The sequence below is a fragment of the Lasioglossum baleicum genome, chromosome 3 (genome assembly GCF_051020765.1).
Source record: "Lasioglossum baleicum chromosome 3, iyLasBale1, whole genome shotgun sequence".
In the NCBI taxonomy this organism is placed as follows: Eukaryota; Metazoa; Arthropoda; class Insecta; order Hymenoptera; family Halictidae; genus Lasioglossum; species Lasioglossum baleicum.
This window is the reverse complement of record NC_134931.1, coordinates 4,771,277-4,794,520: the sequence shown is the minus strand read 5'-3', so window position 1 is coordinate 4,794,520 and position 23,244 is coordinate 4,771,277. Positions and strand designations below refer to the sequence as shown.

The following is a 23,244-nucleotide window of genomic DNA, read 5'->3' as shown; positions in this document are numbered from 1 at the left end:
AGTAGCTGATTTTGCTTGATTCAACGAAGAGAAAAGCAAACCTGTTGTAAAATGATTAACCTTTCCAATCACGTAACAATCACGTACAGAAAATCAAATCAACTTTGTGAATATGGCTATTTAAGTCTTTTTTTCGTAAAAATATGTTTGTCGACATTTTGATAAGAGGCTCGTGGTTTCTTATTGATAGCGGAAGAAGTTAAGCAAGTTTCATTAATTTATAGGCTTTTTATGACCGATAGCTGAATTGACAAAAACAAAATCTACCTCCCCCAAAATGTTGTAAATCTTTCATTCGCGAATGCAACGACCGATGTGAAGAAACTTTCATCGCCTGGTGATTGACACTGTTTTTTTTCTGCGGGCGTGTCAAATAGCCCGTTCGAAGAAACGCGTAAACACACGCACATCGTTGCATAAGTATATCCGGTGTGGAGAGGAGACCGACCTTGGAATATTAAATGATGGAAACGCAGAATGAGGATCTACGTGTAAACGATGATTCGCGAAGCGTTTGTTCCCTCCCCGCTCGTCGCGTCGAACCGTCTGTAAATTATTTGCAATTTCGCGGGGCAATAGGTGGCCAGGACCAGGAAACGTGAAGCTAACGGTACAACCATAACCGAGGAAACTCAATAAAATCGAACCCGATGCGCGAGCATCAGCATTTCGTTCGCGACATTTTACCATGCGATGTAAGTACACTCTCCAGAGAAAGTGGAACGCTCAGCGAAGATGAGGTTCTTCATGTGAATATGAAAATATACACCCGACAATCGTCGCTCATTGATTATAATCTTAACGTGAAGCTTATCTCGCGACGATTTCACTTTATCTCAATGTAGGCGAATCAATGAATTAAAATCCTAAGAAAACTTTTTTGGAATCTTGAGTGACCCTCTTGCTGTCACTCGAAGATTAATATCTTTAGGTTCTACGAATTATCTATATGCTTAATAATTATTCGGTGAATTAAATTCGAAAAATAACTGTCTCGAAAGTGAAAGTACTTGTTTAACGTTTCAAATATAGTCGAAATTCTGAATGACATCGCGTTCTTGAGAGCTTCCGTTTTCCGAAGCAATTTGCAGCTCCGCATTTCGCTAACTATACATATACATACGAGCGCAAGGAGATAAAACATTGCAAAAACACGGTGTATTTATGGAACATTTTCCGAGTGGCCTACTTTTTTTGCGCCACAATGTGTACAGACGATGGTCCGATATTCTACACGGACTTTATTTTGTGACACACACGGCTACCGGAATATGAAATATTGGATAAACGCCAAAGATTTTCGGGTTTTTACGCGAGTGACGGGACTATGTTGTTTAATCCGTTTTTGTGCTTAAAAATTGTACATTTATGTAATTAAATACACAATTCTTCTCTGCTTTTTGTTAAGCTATAGAACGCCTCGAATAAAATACACATTCCATAGCGGACGAAAAACATTATCTTTTCTACTGTAAACACAATGTCGCTATTCAAAAAGTGCAGTACGATACTGTTTGTGCAAAAATGAACACACATAAATATGTATAAACTCCCAAGGCCTTTTCTATGCACGGTAAACATAGCAGAAGCAAGAAAATGCGGCTATTTTTGGAAATTTTATCGCGCTCGCTATATTTAATCAACACTGTTTTAGTGAATTTCTAACACTTTACCATACTAACAAGAAACAAACATTTAGCAACTATTTGCTTAAAAAGCAACAGCCTGATAAGATAATAAATGAAAAACATTTAAGCTCGTGATACAGTATCACTTGAAACTGATAAAATTTGCACATTGATGATTATCTGCGCAAATTTCAAGGGTTTTAGTAAATTGCCTTTTAATTAATCTGTTTGTGTAAGGTACGCAAGATACTTCAAGATTATCGGAATAAAATATTGGAAATGAAAGAATATTGTTGTCTACATATATTCTGCACGTCGCGCGTCGGGTCGTTGCAGGTATGTATGTATATGTATGTATGTATGTATACAGTAAAACCTTGATCTAAGAAAACGGAAACCGCAGGCAGAATAGGGCAATAATCAACTAATATTTAAAAATGACTAATAGACTTTTTGAATGTTAGTCAGCAAAATAGTCATTAGTCAAAACTTTTTGATTAGTTAGTGATACTCGGTAGAACTACTGGATTTCTCAGTAGAACAAATATAAATTTTATTGCCTCCAAGTAATTGCTAGGGAATGTATAATTGTGTAGCGAGATAAAGTCGAGATAAACTGCTTTCGTTTGTATCTCTTTGAACATTTGGACGGACAAACGAGAAAAGTATAAACCGAAGAGATCTTAAAACGACTTTGAAAAAGTAATTTTCTGTCCTTATTGTTGCATTGTTCTCTTTGCTGAAAGGAAGCGCTGTCTCGTTGTAGTTCCTATTGTTTAACCGTCTATATCACGCTGTACTTTCGCGAGTTCAAGGAGTTTATTATTTCTGGAAAAAGCCCCAGTTTCGTCTCGGATCTCAAACAATTTCAAATACAAATATTTAGTTTGCCTGCGCTTCCATATATGAAATGATAACAAAAATGACTTGACGCAACCTAAAAAGGTGCTTTTTTTTAAGAAGATTTGTTAACCAATGAAAGACTAAATATCATATCTTTTTGTATTGCTATATGTAAACAATGTAAACGAAGAACATCCGAGTTCTTAATTTAGCCTAGTTAGACCGACATAAAGTTCAATAATCATCTGTTACAAAGATTGCTACAATAATAAATAGAGTAATTATAATAACATAATTTTGCATTGTTTTGAAGGTGGGTTCAGAAACGTTGTTTTCTCAGAGTACAGATAACTTTGTGTACAAAGTACAACGAGGAGAATCGAAGGGACTATGTTATATAGAATTATCCTAATTACTCTACTGTTGCTACAGCAAACTTTGTAATTGCAGTACGGATAATTATTGAACCACCCTCGGAACATTTGCGGTATATCGATCCACTGGTTAACGAATACGTTCATGACGTAAATCTTAATACAAAATGTACAGGGTGTATAAAAAGTAATAGTCATCCAGGGTGAATCTACACCTCTGGATCGGTGGACATTTGTAAAGGAAACTTGCCGCAAAATTGTTTATAACAATGAAAATTGTTGTTAAAGTTTGTTTTTACATCAATACCTTCTACTCGTCGAGAAGAGAAAAAATTTGAAAGGAGTCACATGTCGCAAACAAATAGTTATTGAGACATAAGCTGTTAAAGTTCTTGCAAAATTTGATTGTGTAGAATTATACGTACGGACAAAAGCTTACTGCTACAGTCTACACGACCGTGTGAATGAGACAGAACATAATCGTGTGCGTGCCTCGAGACAAACGAAATTTAAAGGGACATTCGTCGCTAGGCCCGTACCAAGTGATCGTCTCCCTGTCCATTTAGATCATAAATTTAAAGTTTAAAGTAACAAAATGTGAAAGAATACCTTATATCCATTGTTACACATAAGAATATTAATCCTACATTATAAAATACTAATGCCAAGTATAGGTACATACTTACAAATTTTTCAGAATCTTTTGTTCCTCCGTCGGATCAACAGAACACTGCCATTTGCGTGAATACGTCTTATTAACGATGGAGCACAAAACACCACACTTCTACACAATCACTGGACACTACACAACACACTTTCCGAAATCGTGACAGCGAACGGGAAGAAGTTACTCCGACCACGGTCAAAAGAGTACTGCGGTTGTCACCTCGGTTTTTCTTGAATGGTTAAGGATGGATTTTGGTGGGGAGATGTTGCATTTGTTAATTGGTTGGGGGTGTGTCGGAAGGACTTTAGGTTGAGAAGTGGGGAAACTGTCAAAGAAATTCCTTTTGGCATTGTTTACGGTCATCAATGACGTGATTTATAAATCGATTTGATTTATAAGTCATCAATACGTGTTGTCCATCTGTCGGGGTTGAAGTTGTCGAAGAGCAGTGGTTGTAAAATAATTGGCCGGTTCGGAACCGATTCGCATGCGTTTTTTCCTTGCTATAACGTCCTTTACAGGTGACAACCGCAGACCTATTTTGATCGAGGTCAGAGTAACTTCTTCCCGTTCGCTGTCACGATATCGGGAAGTGTGTTGTGTTGTGTCCAGTGATTGTGTAGAGAAGTCTTATTATACAGGGTGTCCCAAAATTCGTGAAAATCCCGAAAGGGGGTGGTTCCTGAGACCATTCTAAGAGACATTTTCCTTTGCACCAATGTCAACTGCGGCTTTGTTTAGGAGTTATTAACGAAAAACACGGACCAATCAGAGCGCGCCCTGGCCCGGCGCGCCACGCCGCGCCGGCAAGCGAGTGTCGGTGGTACGCCGCGACATCGCAACGAACAAGAGTTTCTCGATAATGTGAACCCTCTCCGATTTTGATGAGCTTTGGATATGTTGTCAAGACCATGATTCTGAACAACATTTCTCCTTAGACTTTTTGGCGATCGGCTTTAGTTTACGAAATAAGTAACTTGTAATTGTAAATCGATCGATGTACTATCTGAACTATCTCCTCTCCGATTTCGATGAGCTTTGGATACGTTGTCCAGACCATGATTCTGAACAACATTTCTCTTTAGACTTTTTGGCGATCGGCTTTAGTTTACGAGATAATCGTAAAAAAAGAGAAGAAGCAGAAACTGATTGAATTAAAAACTCACGTATTCAGCCGTAAATCCATTTGCTGCTTCGAAATGTGTGTCACTGGGTCACTCGGTGACGAACTGCACAGATGTCTTCAGGTACACGGCAGTACCGAAAGCCAAGGGACGTACGGCCAGGTCGACGAGCTGCACAGCCGGTGGTAGAAGGCCTAAGGGATGCGCGGTCAAGTCGAGGATCCAGAATTTAACTTTCACTTTCGAATCGATAAATAATTCGTATGTTTATTTCACACTCACAATCACTGGTCACATTTGTCAACACATAGTTATGCACTAATAATAATTGCCATATCCCTTGTACTGCTGCACAAATCACAACAATCAGGTAATGCAATCACTAGACTGCGGATTTCATGCATTTGTAGCAAACACGAGTAGGTGCATTTTAATACAGTAGAGAGATTAAAACAATTTCAAAGCACCATAGTATTATTTTCAACTTCTTAAAATGATCACAGTGCGAATCAAATATCTGTCTGGCTCCTGTCCCTTGTAATAGCGGCAGCCAACATTAATTTTGCATAAAGATCCGCAGTCTAGTGATTAGTTTAAATATCAATATCAAAAACACAGCTAATAGCAACCGTTAGTTTTGAATTGACAAGTCTTTGGAGATGTTCTCTCTACCGCGGCTCGAACGACACTGATTTTCCTCAAGATTTTTCTAAAGAATTTAGGAAGGGCATTTAGAGTGTCGAAATTCGAAATGCACGCTGTAGCACGAGAACGACGGGACGGTTAGACGAAAAACAGAATGCGAGAAGGACCGCTGTAAGCTTTGTGGCAAACACATGTTTAGTTTTTCCTGCAGGTTGGTACGCAGAGTCGATGGGTAACTGTTCGAAAACGTCATCCGTCCTTTTACCCAGCAAGGGGTAAAAATGTCAGGTCAGCGTAGCATCCCTATTGTCCTATACCTTCCTTAAGAAACTTTCTAAAAGAAGGACAGACGACGTTTTCGAACGGTTACCCATCGACTCTGCGTACCAATCTACAGGAAAACCTAAACATGTGATTGCCATAAGTCTTAAAGCGGTCCTTTCCGTATCCTGTTTTTCGTCCAACCGTCCCGTCGTTCTCGTGCTACAGCGTGCATTTCGAATTTCGACACTCTAAATGCCCTTCCTAAATTCTTTAGAAAAATCTTGCGGAAAATCAGTGTCGTTCGAGCCGCGGTAGAGAGAACATCTCCAAAGACTTGTAAATTCAAAGCTAACGGTTGCTATGTATTAGCTGTTTTTTTGACTGTGATATTTAAACTAATCACTAGACTGCGAATCTTTATGCAAAATGAATGTTGGCTGCCGCTATTACAAGGGACAGGAGCCAGACAGATATTTGATTCTTACTGTGATCATTTTAAGAATTTGAAAATAATACATTGGTGTTTTGAAATTATTTTAATCTCTCTACTGTATTAAAATGCACCTACTCATGTTTGCTGCAAATGCATGAAATCCGCAGTCTAGTGATTGCATTACCTGATTGTTGTGATTTGTGCAGCAGTACAAGGGATATGGCAATTATTATTAGTGCATAACTATGTGTTGGCAAATGTGAACAGTGATTGTGAGTGTGGAAAAATTTCAAGGCATCTGTGTAAAATAAACATACGAATTATTTATCGATTCGAAAGTGAAAATTAAATTCTGGATCGTCGACTTGACCGCGCATCCCTTAGGCCTTCTACCACCGGCTGTGCAGTTCGTCGACCTGGCCGTACGTCCCTTGGCTTTCGGTACTGCCGTGTACCTGAAGACATCTGTGCAGTTCGTCACCGAGTGACCCAGTGACACACATTTCGAAGCAGCAAATGGATTTACGGCTGAATACGTGAGTTTTTAATTCAATCAGTTTCTGCTTCTTCTCTTTTTTTACGATTATCTCGTAAACTAAAGCCGATCGCCAAAAAGTCTAAAGAGAAATGTTGTTCAGAATCATGGTCTGGACAACGTATCCAAAGCTCATCGAAATCGGAGAGGATTCACATTATCGAGAAACTCTTGTTCGTTGCGATGTCGCGGCGTACCACCGACACTCGCTTGCCGGCGCGGCGTGGCGCGCCGGGCCAGGGCGCGCTCTGATTGGTCCGTGTTTTTCGTTAATACCTCCTAAACAAAGCCGCAGTTGACATTGGTGCAAAGGAAAATGTCTCTTAGAATGGTCTCAGGAACCACCCCCTTTCGGGATTTTCACGAATTTTGGGACACCCTGTATATTCATCATTATAAGACGTATTCGCGAAAATAGCAGTGTCCACTTGATCCGACGTAGGAACAAAAGATTCTAAAACATTTGTAAGTACCTATACATACTTGACATTCGTATTTAATAATGTAGGATTAATATTCTTACGTGTAAACAATAAATATAAGGTATTCTTTTACATTTTGCAACTTTAAATTTATTACTCGAATGGACAGGGAGATGTCACTTTTTTGGGGTACGGACCTATCTACAAAAATGTCCCTTTAAATTTCGTTTGTCCTTGAGGCACGCACACGATTATGTTCTGTCTCATCAATACGGTCGGGTGGACTGTAGCAGTAGGCTTTTGTCTATACGTATAACTCCACGCAATCAAATTTTGCAAAAAATTTAACAGCTTATGTTTCAATAACTATTTGTTTGCGACATGTGGCTTCTTTCAAACTTTTTCTTAAAAAACAATTTTAACAACAATTCTCGTCGTTATAAACAATTTTGTGGCAGGTTTCTCTTACAAATGTGCACCGATCCAGAGGTGTAGATTCACCCCTAGAACGGATGACCATTACTTTTTATACACCCTGTACAGTGACGGTACCGAATATAAAACGCCATTTATGCATGTTTGATTAAAAATATTTTACAACTGTAAAAAAGAAAAAAGGACGTTAAAAATTTTTGTGGCGATACTAATATCTCTAGAGAAGTAGCCAATGTTACATAAATCTTCTTTGTAAATGATTATAAAGCAAAAACAAATTTAATAGCATATTCCGAAACGATCGAATTCGTGCAGATAACAATTTCATGCTGACGACGTTATTGTTTGTTTTAATAATCGTAAACATTGCCGCAGCATTGCAGCACTTAAATATTGTAGGATCTCATATTTGGTACTCTGCTTATTATATTTAGCAGTAAACGGACTTACGATTATAATTCTAAAATATTGAGTAAACATGTGTAATACTTACTGCCTCGTGGACCGTAGAATTTGACGGAAAATTCATTTAATCCTCCTAGTATCGTCACCTCATGCTTGCTTTCTATTCTGTTTGAAGACGTGAGTTAAGGAAGATAACAAATTCGTAAAAAATCAGCTTATCACCGGGAACCATTCGAAACAACAATTTCTCATATTTTGTCGTAAACAAGCATAGCCAACTTTTGAAATTACACGGAGGTGGTGCGAGCGAAACATGACCGATTTTCTATGGGTAATTTCGTAATGGAGAATGTCAATCTCCCGTCACACGAGTTTTCTGCGAGCAGCTTTCGAGCGTTTTCAATAAAAGCGGGACGCGTTGCATGCGAGCAATTCTTTATGAATTAACGTTCCGTTTTAGACGATGGAAAGTCCATTGAAATTACTATTCGCTCTAGCGAACGCCACCCCGCGATTCCGTATAGGCGGTGTTTGCTCGTTTCCCCCGTTACTTCAGTCAAATTTCTCCGGGATTCCTGAACAGGTAGCAAAAGCAGGTGGACAGAACAGGGGGAGCGTACGCAATTTAAAAGGTCGCGGCGCGATATGTTCAAATGAGAAAGGAAAACGCCTAGTGCAAATATATTTAACGGTGACAAAGAAACGGTGCAATGAACTGAGGGAAACCGATGGAAGGAGAAGCGCGAAACCGCGAATCGTGTCAGAAATCTACTGTAACGTTATTTTCACCGATCAATGCGACCACGCAACAAGGCTCGCGTGACTAAACCCGATCGCAACGCTTTGCGTACCGCGATGACGCAACCCAGAATTCAAGATTCTTGGCTACGAGTTAATTACTGATCTGTCGACGCAGTCAGGTGGATTCTGAAGTACTACAGCCTTTCCTCTCTTCGTAAAATTTCCCGCAGGACCCACCATTCGTGCCGTTTTACCTCAAATATTAATCTTCCGACAACATAATGGACAAATTCCCAGTCCTCCGTAACTTCACTCTCGAATTGTTTATTCCATTACGAAAAAACTTAAACATTCGAATTCGGCATCACTTGTACGTTAAATCAGAAACTATGACGAGTATTTTTTTCAATATTTTTGGACCTCTTTTTTGTTAATGGGGAGGCTAAAACCGGGGGAAAACCCCCGTAAACAGCCACCCCCGGAAGTTTAATGGGCCACCCCTCTACCAAGCATTTGATGCCCGGGCCTATGTATGATGAACTAAGGGCCTCCACTTTTCGTATTTGCTTCTCAGTTCTTCGTCCCTCGAGGACCACTTTCACGCATGTTCTTGTTTTTCTCAAAATTTTTAAACCTCAGAACGGTTATGAAATCTAGCTAGGAAGTGGAGTACAAATTTTCCCAAACACTTTCGAAAGATCTAAACATTTTAGTTTCTAAATCTCAAAATTTCTAGTCTTTTTTTTTTAAATACGGTCGAAATCATGAACTTTTCTTTTACGTGACGTGACGTGACGTAACGTTTAAAATAAAAGTTTAAGCTGACTCTGTATAAAAACCTGGGAACGTTAAGTAATCTCTTTTCTCTGCATTTAAATGAGTTCTCCAGCTATGAAATAAACCAAGAAGATAAACACGAACCTTTTTAAGCCCGAGCGATGCTTTTAAAAGTTACGTTGCTACTAACAAATAGCAGAGAAAGAAATCATCAAAGGTTTATTTTGCATATTTAATAATTGCTCGCAGAAAGTAGTATTTCAAAATGATTTGGAGAGACTGTTAAATCAATTAATCAGAAAAATGTCACAAATGTGGTAATAAAGGTTTCATAAAGAAATATTGAAAAATAAACACAAGTTTGTTATTGGATTCATATTGTCTCTTCTACACTGTCCTTTTCTACGATCGACGCTAGACGCAAGTGATCATGGAATAATATTTGTACGTGATATAAGCAACATTTCAATCCCGAAGTTTTCACATATATCAAGAAATGACCGTGTTTCATATTAAACCGCTGATCCGGTGAAATTACATGCGATATGCGTTAGGTGTACGTGATTTTCTACTAAAATTGATCCGGCATTCACTGTCGGATAATTCGCGTGGACAAATCGAGCAAGGATCGCGTTCGTGCATGGTTGAATGGGGTCGAAAACCGAGTCCGAAAACAAGCAACGGAACCAGAACGAAGCGGAAGAACGGTGCGGACCGCCGAGCTTTGGAGAAAGTTCACTGAACAGTATTTCGCGAGGGCTTTCATTACATCGGAGTAAAAATAAAATACACGAGGGAGAAGAATCCGCGATTTTCTCGCATTCTTATGAATTCAACGCGGGGGGGGGGGGGACAACAGAAATACAGTAGCGGTTACACGGGCATTCTCATTTCAAATATCCCGTCAGCAACGATACGCTTTCACTCAAATATATGAACTAATTTTTCATCTTGCTTCGACTTTTTCCCTTTAATTATTTTTCTACTTAATGTCATGGAATATAATTCGATTTAAGTAATAAGTCGATTTCTTTATTCAAATATGCATTATGATCAAAATCGCAGAAAATCTAAATAAATTCACTTTTACTGGTTTTAAAAGGCAACACAAATGATCTGTATGAATTAGATACTACCAAGTTTTAGATCGTAAAAGATTACAAAACTTTCGGAGACTTTGTTAATAGAAAATGGCCGTCTATGGCACGACGAAAATTCCGAATTTTCTTCGCCGTGCATCGCTTCGTTTTCCCGTGAATCGTTGAAAAGTAAAATCGAATTACGCCGATGTGTGTCATGTTATTCAACGGTTCGGTAAACCACTTTCTTGTTTTGGTAAGCTATTACACGCGAGCCAAGCGTTACGGAGCTCTCACTCAGCTTGTCCCAGGTTCGAGCTTCGTTCAACCTAACTCCCACTAGCCTTTGGAAAACACCGACTGTCAATCAATGACTATCCGTAACGCAGGAAACAATAGTTCTTTACCAGCGGACAATGTATTCCGATTTATAGAAATTCTGAAAATTCCGAAAAAACAAAAATTCTAGTCAATTCTATTCAAGTACGCATGTTTCCTATTTTTGTTTAATTGTAATGGCTAAATTGTTATGTATAAAGTTTCGTGTTGGCACGTGTCTTATAATTGCAGCAATAAATATTTAATACTAATTGTATGTGAACAAGATGTTCCTTTCTCCTTCGTACTCACTTTCGCAACATGGACTCTAAAAAGCAGTATTTTTAATTCAACTTTATTCCTGTATCTTATGTTCTTATGATTTTTTTGGAAGGGCGTTTTCATCCTTAGAACCGTTCATCAACGGGAAAACAAAATTATTTCGTTGTTAGCACCGCATGAACAGCATTTGTGCAAAGTTTCAAATTTGTTTGAAACCTTCCTGGTTAGTTCTTCGGATATTTTGCGGTCAGGTTTGAGCGAATGCATGAATGCGTTCGGATAGAGACCTTTCTAAACTTATCCGGCCGGAAGTGATCCACGTGCATAATATTGACCAGGATCGTTAGCCGACCATCGACGACCCATGAGCCATGGCTGGTGGATATCGGGCTTTACACGAAAGACCACGTCTCGTGTGCGAATCCCATGGTAATGGTGTCGGGCTGCGTGCAGACAGGTGTACTGTCCGTGTCTCACGAGAAGTCTCGCGGGACAACATAGGAGCAAAGGGAGCCCTGGCTCGCTCTCTCTCACAGAATACATAGTGGGGCGAACCTATAGCGATGTTGTGTAACATTCGGACGAAATTTCGGAAGTACAAATTTGAGAATCTGAGTACATTTCCATGAAACGATGAACCACCATCAATTGTTCTATAGCATTTTTACATTTTTAAGGCATTCTATCAGGTCGTTAAGTATGAAACTTGGCAAATGCGTTTGCAATTAGTGTTTTATTTTTCAAGTTTCATACTTAACGACCTGATATATTAAATACTTTGATTTTACCGAGAGAATGTGCACGATACATAATATTACGGTTCTAATCAATCCAAAATGAACAGCAACAATTTCAAATGATCAACGGAATTTTGTTACACACCATGACAAATGTTACAAATATTTTATCCAATTACAAGAATCGCCTACTAAGCTCGCCGAGGAAAAACATTTCGCCATTTGTTTCAAACAATGTCTAGATTATAAACATTCAAGTACTGTTTCCATGTAGTTGCTCTTTCGCCAGAAATTGTAGGCACGATATCAGTGACGACATTTCAATCCCGAAGTTTTCGCATATACATATCAAGAATTACCGTACTTTGAAAAGCGCGGTTATTCGATACGGGGAATGTAAACTATTTTCTGGCCGCAATCACGGCCGCGCCTATCGGTGGAACGTATTACACTTGGCTACCGGAAGCGTTACGTTTCAGACGTATGCACGAGAAGTTCCGTCATCGACTGCTTTCACGAATAACTCGCGGAAGCCAAAACAAACATTTCCATCAGCATACAAATTAACGCGGAATTAATTGTCAGGAAAATTCGTTCTATGACCCGCGTGAGCAACGTAAACATTGTAAATTGCGTTACGGCTGATATCTATATTAACATTTAGAGGACCGGCGCGGCATTTTTCCGTACAATCGATGGATACAGTGGGTGATCAAGTTATTAGAGCCAGTCGCATAAATTGCGGAGCTTACATTAATACAATCAATTTTTAAACGGACTGCACGAATTTTTCAATTGCACATTCCAAGGTCATTCAAAACAATATTGTCACGGTCAGTAGTAAGCATTAGATTATGCATGTCTCGACAGTGGCACCAACGGAGAACAAATAATTAATATATTCATCAATTGGGATGTTCGGTAAATCATTAACGTACTAAAAAATAGAGTTGCAATTTAGAAATTCGATAGGAAGGGAGGACAGTTCATCGACTTCCAAATCCCTGATGAAAGCAAGCTTCTATTTGAGCAACGAAATAATTACTCGCCTAGATAGTACACGACCCGATTAAGCCTGAAGAAGATCAAATAATTTTAATGATCCCGATCCCCGCACAACATTCAACCATCGGTGAACGCGCATACGCATGGTGTACCGTGAACAGCAGAAAAGGACGGAAACGGTTGGTCAATCCCAGAGATCCGTTACGGAGCATTTACTTCTGGCACGATGTTGTTGTTTACAATGTCGAGCGAACCAGCAAGCGTTTCGTTAAAGCCAGCCCCTCACAGTTTATACCATCCCTTTTCCCTCCTGCTCGCCATTTGCTACCTCGACTATCCGTCCTCGTTTCCATGATACAGTGTCCGTTATTCTATCTTCTTTCCTTTCCACCTTTCACTGGCGCTACCATCGAACGGCAGGCCACTAAAACTTCAAACATTCGATAAGCAGCCACACTTGTAGTAGTGCGCCTTCGGCCGCGCGGTTCGTCTTTACACAAAAAATAGTAGAACTACACGATCTACGAAACAGCACTGACCCTAGGGTTTTTCTTACAATTAGACTAAGGCTCTACAGGAATTGGTATCCGAATTCATGAACTAAATTACGTTGATTCTGTGGAATTTTAAATCAAACCCTTTACCATTCAAATTCCCAATCATCGCTCTGGTACATTCTCTTGTAACCCTACTAACTATGGCTACGCCTGTGTCTAGCTGTGCATCTTGTCTCTCATCGACCTACGCTCAATGGATTAAATGTGGTTCGCATTCTCTGGTCTAAAAACATGTTAGCGTTGCGCTGCTATTCTACAAACAGATAAGTCCTCAGAATACACGGAGTTTCGTCTGGTTACCATGTGGAACTTGCAGGGGAAAAACGGAATTGCAAACGATTACACCTCGACAAGTGTAAGTTATGGTTACGGGCGGTTTGAACGCGTACATACATACATACAACATATATCCGTGAATGAAAATATCAGCACGTATTAAGATGCGCCCAATATGAGTAAGTACATCTGCGAGATGCTGGGTGGAAATCCGCACAGAACAACGATATTCTTTAAAGATCTATGGCCATGTCCTCGGGCATGTTTATTTTTGGAAGACCGCGCCTCGGATCTCTGTGCTTATCTGAGATTGTCGATAACTTCGTAACGAGAAACGTTAACCGCTGTTCTATCGAGTCACATTTGCTCGGAGTCGGAAGAAATGTTGGGCGCGCGAGACCACGAACGTGATCGTCAAACGTAATTGTACAGGGTGTTTCACAAATGGTGCCACGTAATAGGTCCGTACTAATCAATGGAACATAGGTGTCCAAATAATAGAACAGTTGGCTAGCAACTGCGTTAAATTAAAACCTTACTGATTTGTATAATAAACAGCGTGTTGAAATGGACCAAAATATACAGTAATACTATAATTTCTTTAATGCATGTCTGCAATAAATAGAAACTGTAAAATCAATTTGGCAAGAATTGTGTGGAATCATTTAAATTCTAGGGAATCATCTGTTTTTAAGTATGTTAGTATGTATGTATTATACGATTTCTGACACGTTCTGTATACAATCGAGTAACTCGACGGTTCACGTGTTATCTTTGATCGTCGTTTACCGATTAGATTTGGCCCCGTCCTCGCGTGATAAAAATGAGAATTCGAGCATTGTTGGGAAAGGACAGTGAGGCAGTCGGTGTTTAGAGAAGAAACAATCGAGCGTTCGCTACCAATGAATAGGCCTCGCGCGTTGTATGTATGTTCTCAGATTTTTATCGCGTGTTTTCCTAACCAGTACATATTAAATTTTCGGCGATAAGAACGAGTGACAACGTTACACGACTGGTTACATACAATGTATTCGAAAAGAGACGCAATTCGGGAGTCACGCTGATAGCGAAAGGCCTATGTAGTAATCCTGGCCGTAAACAAGGTCAAGTCTTCACCGAGATATGACCTCGGTAACTCCAATTCGCTTGTTCACATTTGGCAAGATTCCGAAATTCGATCGTCTTTAATGTACCTACTCGAAGCAGTATATAGACAAATTCCTGCTCGTCGATTTTGAAACTCATTGCATTTGTTTTACAAATACTGATACAGCGCATACAGCAATGTACCTTAACCGTTGATAACCTTTAACAATTTTTTAGATAATCTACTACTATGCCACTTCGCCTACTGTTACAACTTAGTTTAACAAATATTCCGAATTAAAACAAATATTGAGTAACTATCAACGCGGTGTTACAATCGGCTTCAATCTCCATATTTTTTTTATTAATAACTTGTACATTACTTCTCCTACAGCGAAACTTCTGTGACTCAGTAATGTGAGATAACTATACAAGATTTTGGTGTAAAAATTGTTGTTGTCAACGTAATAGGTTTTACGTAATCGTAGATAATGTTGCTTTGACCCCTTGCGAATAAAAGAGAAGGGTTCGAAGAAACACCGAGGTACTCTCTAGCTTATTGTTCAGCGCATAATTAATTGCATAGAGCAGAAAAGGCATATTCGTCACGAAAAGCTTTCAGCAAGACAATGACAAAATGTGTGCATGCTACACTATGGTCGGTGCACATCAACACGCGCAGAACTGCATTACGCGGATAACGCCCCGTAGATTTCTCACGTGTGCTCGCGTGCCTTCGAAGCCATTACGGTAAACCATTAACCGTCCATACCGAGAATCTTGTTAATTATCATGTAATTGATTAGGTTGATTTCGGCAGGCGTACGAGGAATCTTAGGAGAAGTCCATTGTGGACTGCCCATCCATAATTAAATTACTTCCGGAACCGCATTTGCGTGTATGCCACCTGTGCGGGCAAGTTAGCGAACACTTAATGGAAATTACAGGGATACATATAGACTGTCTGAATGTAATTTACCAGACAACTATGCAGTTACGCACTCATGCGAGTCAGTGGCACTGACCTGTCACGAAAATCCAGTTTGTTCGCAGTCCCTTTGAGAAAAAAACCTTCAATCCCACCGGTATTCTTATTGCTCTGTGTCTAAAAGGATTATTAGAGCCGGATTCCTGGGTTTATAGCAGTCGAAGCGAACAAGTGAAGCTTTTCTTTTTCAAAACATAAGATTCTAGCAGAAACGTTGCGCACAAAAATGATCACAGCAAGTATATGTCTGTACAGTGAACCACGAAAGTATTTGAACGCAATTTAAAACAGTATAACTTTTTTATAATTGTACCAAACGATCTGATGTTTGTGTAAACAATTAGAAGCATTGGTTTACTAAATTATCTGCAAAAAAGATTTTCCAAAAATTACAATTTACAAGGTTGCATGCAAAAATAAAAAAAGCATTTTTAAAAAAATTTTTTATTTGAGCCCTTAATGAAAATTTAAAATATATATTTTGTAGATCTATGTTAGTTATACACATGCTGAAAATTTCATCAAAATCGATTAACATACAAGCAACAAGTGATTAACATTAGAACTACCGAGCACTAAACGCAATTGGCATACATTGCCTTATATTAATGACAAAATTTCATTTATTTAGATTTCGTTTGAAAAAATTTTTCAAAAAACCTATTTATAATTTTAATATTTCCTAATGAACAAATCAGGAACCAGTCATTTTGATCCATCCGGTAGTTCTAGTGTTAAATGAGGTGAAAATCATAGTTTGTCGCGACTTTTGGTCGGTTTCTGCTTAAAATCCACAGATTTTTTCTGCGTCAACCGATTTTGATGAAATTTTCAGCATGTGCGTGTGTGTATAACTAACAGAAAAAAGTTATAAATGGTGCCTCTTTTCTCATGTAATTCTTAGCAATTGCAATTTTTTCAAAATAGTTTTGCATGCCATTTGGCAAATCAATTCTATAATTGTTCAAAAAAAGTCAGGTCGTTTGGTCCGATCATAAAAAAGTTATACTGTTTCAAAGTGGATTCAAATACTTTCGTGGTTCACTGTACATATACAGCTTTTTTTGAATGATTTTTTTATCGCGCTCTACCGAAGTCCATCGTATAAGACTTTTGAGTTTCGCGCAATATACAGGGTGTCCCAGCTGATGAAGGCCACCTAAATATCTCTTTTATTTTTAATGGCACAAAAAAAATATTTTTCCCTTAATTTAAATGGTATTGAAGGAGGAATATCATAGAAGGACCATTTTTTTTGTCCGGCTATTTTTTCATAGTTTTCTCAAGGTCATCGTTATTTTTTATCGGGAAAACTTTTTTATTCCATCTTATAGCGGCTGAAAAAATACATTTGAATATGCTTAAGTCATTAACAAGATGGAATAGAAAAAAAGTTTGCCTGATAAGTTTTCTTCTATGATATTCCTCCTTCGATACCATTTAAATTATGCCATAAATATTTTTTGTGTCATTAAAATAAAGGAGATATTCAGGTAACCTTCTTCAGCTGAGACACCCTGTATTTTGTCATTTTGATTCTATACATATACTGCAATACTATATTTTGTCAGTTTAAGTTTGTAATCTCAGTAATTAATTGTGAAAGCATTGTTCCCGTACGATATAGTGGTAACGTATAAAATACACTGGACAAAGCGTTAGCAGCAACGTTAATTAATGAAATTGCGAGATAATCACTGACTCGGCTACGTAAACACTCATTGTATAACTAGATGATAACGTATGAAAATATAGAAATACAATTTTCTTCACATTTAATGTATACTTTTGATTAAGTGGCGGTTTCATTCTTCGCCTCCGTGCACACATGTTCCAAGATCATCATACAATCTATCAAACAACAATAGCTCGGCTAATAAAAATAACACTAGAACGACCGAAGGTGTACGCATGTAAATATGCGGTTGCAATTCTAGAAGAGGAAGTAAACCTTGTCATTCGTGTCATGTGGGCGTTCAAGGTGAGCCTTCACGATAATACGATGAACGCTCTAATAGATACGTTTTGCAACACTTTGAAATGTGCTTTTAATGCGATCTGATTTCTGTCGGCAGTATTATAAGGTACCTAACACTTTCAACGCGGTTCCATGTGCACAGAAGCACGAATCGACCATGATAAGAAATAATGAATATAGTCGAAGGAAATAGTAGAAGAAACCGTTGGTGCACGTATTATTCTTTTACTTAATTGTTGAAAAATATCTTTATGTATGTACAAATGTATCAGGTTGGAAACAACAGAGAACTAGATGAGACATATCAAAGTGTTAAATACTATGAAAAAGAAAAATAAGTAGCCATCTTTTCCTAAGTGAACAATTAAATTATTCGTTTGCAACTTTAAGAATTAGATGTGACATTCATTGTACGTTGAAGGAAGTCGAAAGAAGGAAATCGAATTAGAGATCGGAAGAATTCTTTCTTGCAAGCTCATCGAGCTTTTGCTTATACATATCGAAAATCGTTCAATTTTTAAAGAAGGATGATCACACACACACACACAGGCAGAACAATATACGGAATCGATGAACTTTTTCCAGAAGGAAATAAAGTTTGAGTAACTTCGAGTGAATAAAGGAAGGAATCCAACAATGGATAATAAAAGTGTAGAAAGTTGCGTTGTTGATGGAGTATCTACGTAAAGACGAAGAGAATTTAGCACGGAAAACAAAGAACTGTTGGCAAAAGACCGAGTCAGAGGATTGTACGCAGACCCATCGTAGTTTCCCTCACATTCACGTTTACGAAATAACTCAGAACGTACACACAGCTTTCGACTAGCGTCAGTGCATCACGGAAGAAAATGAGAATATTCTTGACCGATGAAAGAAACGATAGAGCTGCTCTCATCGAATTAGTTACCGCGATTACCAGTGTGGATTATGCTAACGCGTAGAACTAACTTTCACTCCACGGTATCAACGTAAATCGCAAATACATAATACGATATAAATTTCATACCGCGCTTCGCATTTTCTTCTGTGAAATTTCTATTCAACCCTTCAATGATTCATTAGAACGCGATCAATATAATTCCTTTAAAGATTAAGACGATGATTTTTTTAACGGTAAAAATTGTTTCTAATTTCTATTTTCGTAGATTGGGAAACGTTCTACAAGTATGTGCAATTAAATTTTTAAAAAGACAGCTATTTATTCATCAGGTGCGCTAATTACGTCGCAGGTGCTTATGTAAGTTTACGGTTTTGCATAGATTGTTTGCAAGAAATGGAATTAAATTTGAAATTTACATTGATTGGGTTTTTATGCAGATGAGAACATAGAATAAAAGTATTATTAACTTTTATCTCGTGTTTTCTATTGCATTCGCAGTCTATTGATTGCAAGCACTAGATGCCGTGAAATAAGTATAATAAGGGTAATGATCATATTCCATTTTGAGTTTTCGCTATTAGGAAACAGCTAACCCTTTCATATTTCAAATTTACGTCCAACTAAAGCTGAAATATGTTACAGATTGTACTACATATAGTTCCATAAAAAAAATGAGAAGCTTGTCTTTCATAAATCAGATTTCCCTTTGAGAGATATAATCAGTTTCGATGAGACAACTTTACAGTAGTTGATGAAGTAGTTGTGGAATATTTGAAACATCGAGATTCGATTGAATTCATTTGAAGTGTGTAACTGTGACCGTTGGGGATTGTAAATTTATAGGAAGCAAACAAGCAATGATGGCTGCAGCCCGAAAATAGATTAACGGAAACTTTATACATATACATGGACTCACGTGCCGCGCCGTTAGAGCGAGCTCCCCCATCCCCCCCCAAAAAAAATTTATAAATTAACTAGACCCACTGTCAAGATGTACGCAAACGGTCGCGTCCGATTCACTTTTTCCATCGAACCGCGTGCAAATTTAATGCAAGCTCAACAAAGACTGGTCGATGTTACGAAGCACGAAAAGGCCCCATATGGAAAGCGTCATCACCCTGGAAAACCTGACGCACGCCTGCACGCGCGACTGTGCAAAATTGATAAGCGAAACGCGACGTCACGTTACACAAAAATCAATTTCTTGCAAATCGGGTCAGTGATACGCGTAGACACATAATATGTATCTCTTCAGTAATTCAGTTGTTTACGTCGGTGATGTTCTACAGTCGCTCATTATAATACTCCCCCCCCCCCCAAATTAACTTCACTACAATTCACCTTTTAAATGTATTCGCTCTAATGTTTCAACTAATCTGTACTATTTCATACAGTATTGCTTTCGTTAATGCAGCTATAAAATAGTTACTTACTGACAGTAATAACGATTAGACTGTTCCAATAACTTTTAGCTTGTGACACAGCTATTAATAAACTTATAAATTGGCGAAACTAAAGACATTTTTTTCGTAATTCTCAAATCTTCAGAAATATTTAAATACATAAAATCTGTGAACAGCGTGTAGATCTAAGAAGTTGTCGTATTGAACACATGAATAATAAATACGTTTGTATAATCATTGAATTTGACAAAGAAGAGTGGCTGAACGCCTTTCTCGTTCCCTTTTATGAAAGTTTTCCTTTGTTCTTTGCACTTGATGCGATTCGTCAACGTGTGTCAGGGGGACGGAAATACAATTAGACGCTAACGTTATCGCGCGGTTTATCAGCTTTAATAATGTCCTTTCCGAGAGAATGTAATTTCTACGTATCGAATGTGTCGAACAGCATCGGAAGTTTTGAACCATCGCTTTTACGTAGGCTCGCGAATGCATTTTAACACTTTGCGTCATTCTCGAAATGTTTGGCTGAAGTTGAGACATACCACTGACGTCACAATTAACGTTTGTCGCGCTTCAATTCGTTTCAAATTTGGTAGATACACGTAAGCCCTGGTGGTTTGTTTTTCGGAGCGATTCGAAATATTTACGTACGCCTGATCGATGGTACTTATGGTTACGAACATGGTATTCAGCGTCACGCGAGCCTTTTTCAAAATCGAAAAGACAAGTCTGCTAAAGAAACACGATACGAGACACAATACGACACAAACAGGGGAAAAAAATAAAGTCAGAAGGTAACGTAGAGAACCTGCGCGCTAGCGAACAAGATAAAGCTGCGCAGAAAACGGACGGATGTAGAGTCAGCTGGTTAAAAGCAGCTGCTGTGTCTCCCGTCATCGACGAAACGAGAAATTAAATATCCGTGGTTGTCACGAAACACCGTTGACATTGCACCGTGTTCTTTCCTGTCGGCCTACAAAATCAAACGTGCCTAATATAAACAACTGATTCTAACATCTAACGCTCCCATCCGTACTACGTAGTCTTGTTGCGTTCGCAACCATGTGCAGGCCTCTCTTGCACACGATTGCAAGCAAGCACGTGCGATAGAGTGAAAGAGAAAGAAAGAGCGAGAACCAGCGAGGCGTAGTGGGAGAACTGGTGGATGGAGGGGACAACAGTGGTGAAGTCAAGGGAAGGGATGTTGTGGAGGGTAGGGGAGGAGTTGAAGGAGGTGAAGGAGGAGGAGGAGGAGGAGGAGAAGGGGGAAGAAAAAAGAAGACAAGAAACACAAATAACGAGTAGGAGAAATAAAAGTGAATTTCAAGGATACAATTTGAGAACGTCCGTATCCATACGTCGTTTTCCAGCGCTGGGGGACGACATATTTATCGCCTATTAACGCAGCAGAGCCCTTCGCAGCAAGTCCTTCAATCAGCTGAGCTCGATTGTCGTTTTCGGAAGGGTCTCCGACTGCTGCGGATTGTTTACCACCGTAAGATTCACACGAGTAACTAGAAAGTCTTTCACTATTCTCGTACAACACACTATTCTTGTTTCTCCGTGCTGACCAGTTGTTCAGCACCGAGACAGTAAAGAGAGAGGAAAAAAACAAAGACACGCGCGCGCGACGCTCGCCAGTCAGTCGTTAGATCTTCGATGCTCTCTCGGCCACGAAGGAAAACGACACAAGAGTCTAAATCCGCGACGTCACCGTTCACCGATGTTTTCCACGGATGAACGAGCGCACGATACCTCGAACAGCGACGATATACAAACGGTCTTCTTCTCTGTCCGTACGGACCAGGCGAAAATCCTTTGGCTAGAGGATCATTTCATCATCACCAAACGACGATATCCCCGTCCGAACAGACTCGTTACTGCCCCGACACGTTTTCTCGCGCACACAAAAAACAATCCTTACCCCTGAACCTCCACCGCCTCCGCCACTTCGAAACGCCTGTTCTCGTGCACCCCACGACCTGTCAACTCACGGACTTCACCACATCTGATTCGTTCCTGCACTGTTCCACACTGTTCTCTTGCCCGTTGCTGTTACTACTACCTCTGTCTCACGTCGTGCCCGAAGATGCGCGCGCACCATACAAAATCCCTGCTGCCGACTCTTTACGCGCGACCAATGTCACTAGGATCCCACAGCCAATGTTACTCTTTTCCTTATCTCCCCCTTTTATTCGAATATGCATAGTAGACCTCCCGTATAAACGCGATCAACAAATTCTTTAAAAACACTGCATATATGTCTTCTGTGTACAATCTTCTTAAAGAATGTTTTGTACATTCACTTTTTCACATTTTCTGCCACACAAAATACACATGTACAGTCTTTTTAAACAGATTCTTGATCACGTTAGACGGAACTCGACTGTATCATCGACGAGACGCAAAACGCAAATTTTGTTAGATCATTGCTTTCATAGTCTACCTATGCAAACAAATTAATATTCTCTTTATTTCACGGAATCAATACCTTTCATGTAATCTTAAGATTATAGTTTTACGCGGATCGAAGGGACAGACCATGTAACCGTCTGTAAAGAACAACTTATGTATGTCGATGGATCACAATTTAAAATTCGAATGGTTAATAATTTGAATGTAAGAAATAACGATCATAAAATCAAGTGTATGTATATCTGTTGATAACCGAAACGAAATTCATGTCAAAAAAATCACTAGTCTTTAGTAACATCGTGAGATAATCCGTAGCGATGACATGTTTTCTGTCATGCTTGAATTTGAATTAGATTTTATGGTTTTTCTATGCGTATGTAATACTAGAAAATACTCATTAATAAAATATAAATACCTTTTTGAAACGACAATACGAAGTCCAGTAACTGTGGAGTTTAGAGATTCTAGACATTCGAAGCTAACCCTTCACCACATGTTAAAAGAAATTTGACAAACACGAGCACTGCATTTAATAAAGAATAGAATTTGATACACTGATTATCGTTTGAATGGATGAATTCTCGGGAACAGTTTAATGAAAATTGAAGTATTTGTCAAGATATGTATCGTACGGTTTTATGTTTCACATAGACGTTTAATATTATTGAAACAAAAGACGGAACTGTATAATAACTATAACTATAACGACACACACAGCATACCAGCATTACCAGATCGAGGGATCCGCGATCCGCGAGATGAATAGGTGGTAGTGGGGGAAATGCTATAGGGAGAAAAGGTGGAGAAAAGTATGACTAGGTTAGGTACGTGGCCCAGCGATAGTACTAGCTGGATCACCTAGCTTGCCCTAACCCACCCTAACCTTACTGTACGAGTCTTTCCTTCCCTACCTATAGTACGGATCGTGGTCAATCGTGGTGTAGCGA

General features: G+C 38.9%; 1 protein-coding gene across 1 annotated transcript in view; it reads right to left on the bottom strand.

Annotated features, from left to right (window-relative positions):
- The window catches only part of Ubce2h (ubiquitin conjugating enzyme E2H), a 57,155-nt gene extending 35,243 nt beyond the window's left edge, over nucleotides 1-21,912 (bottom strand). Inside the window, exons 1-2 of the mRNA XM_076447791.1 lie at nucleotides 21,216-21,912; nucleotides 7,864-7,940 (exon numbers count right to left, since the gene is read on the bottom strand). Of these exons, the coding sequence (XP_076303906.1) occupies nucleotides 7,864-7,940; nucleotides 21,216-21,268 (130 nt within the window). The 5' untranslated portion in view covers nucleotides 21,269-21,912. The remainder of the gene's footprint in view (nucleotides 1-7,863; nucleotides 7,941-21,215) is intronic.
- Nucleotides 21,913-23,244: the final 1,332 nt, after the last annotated feature.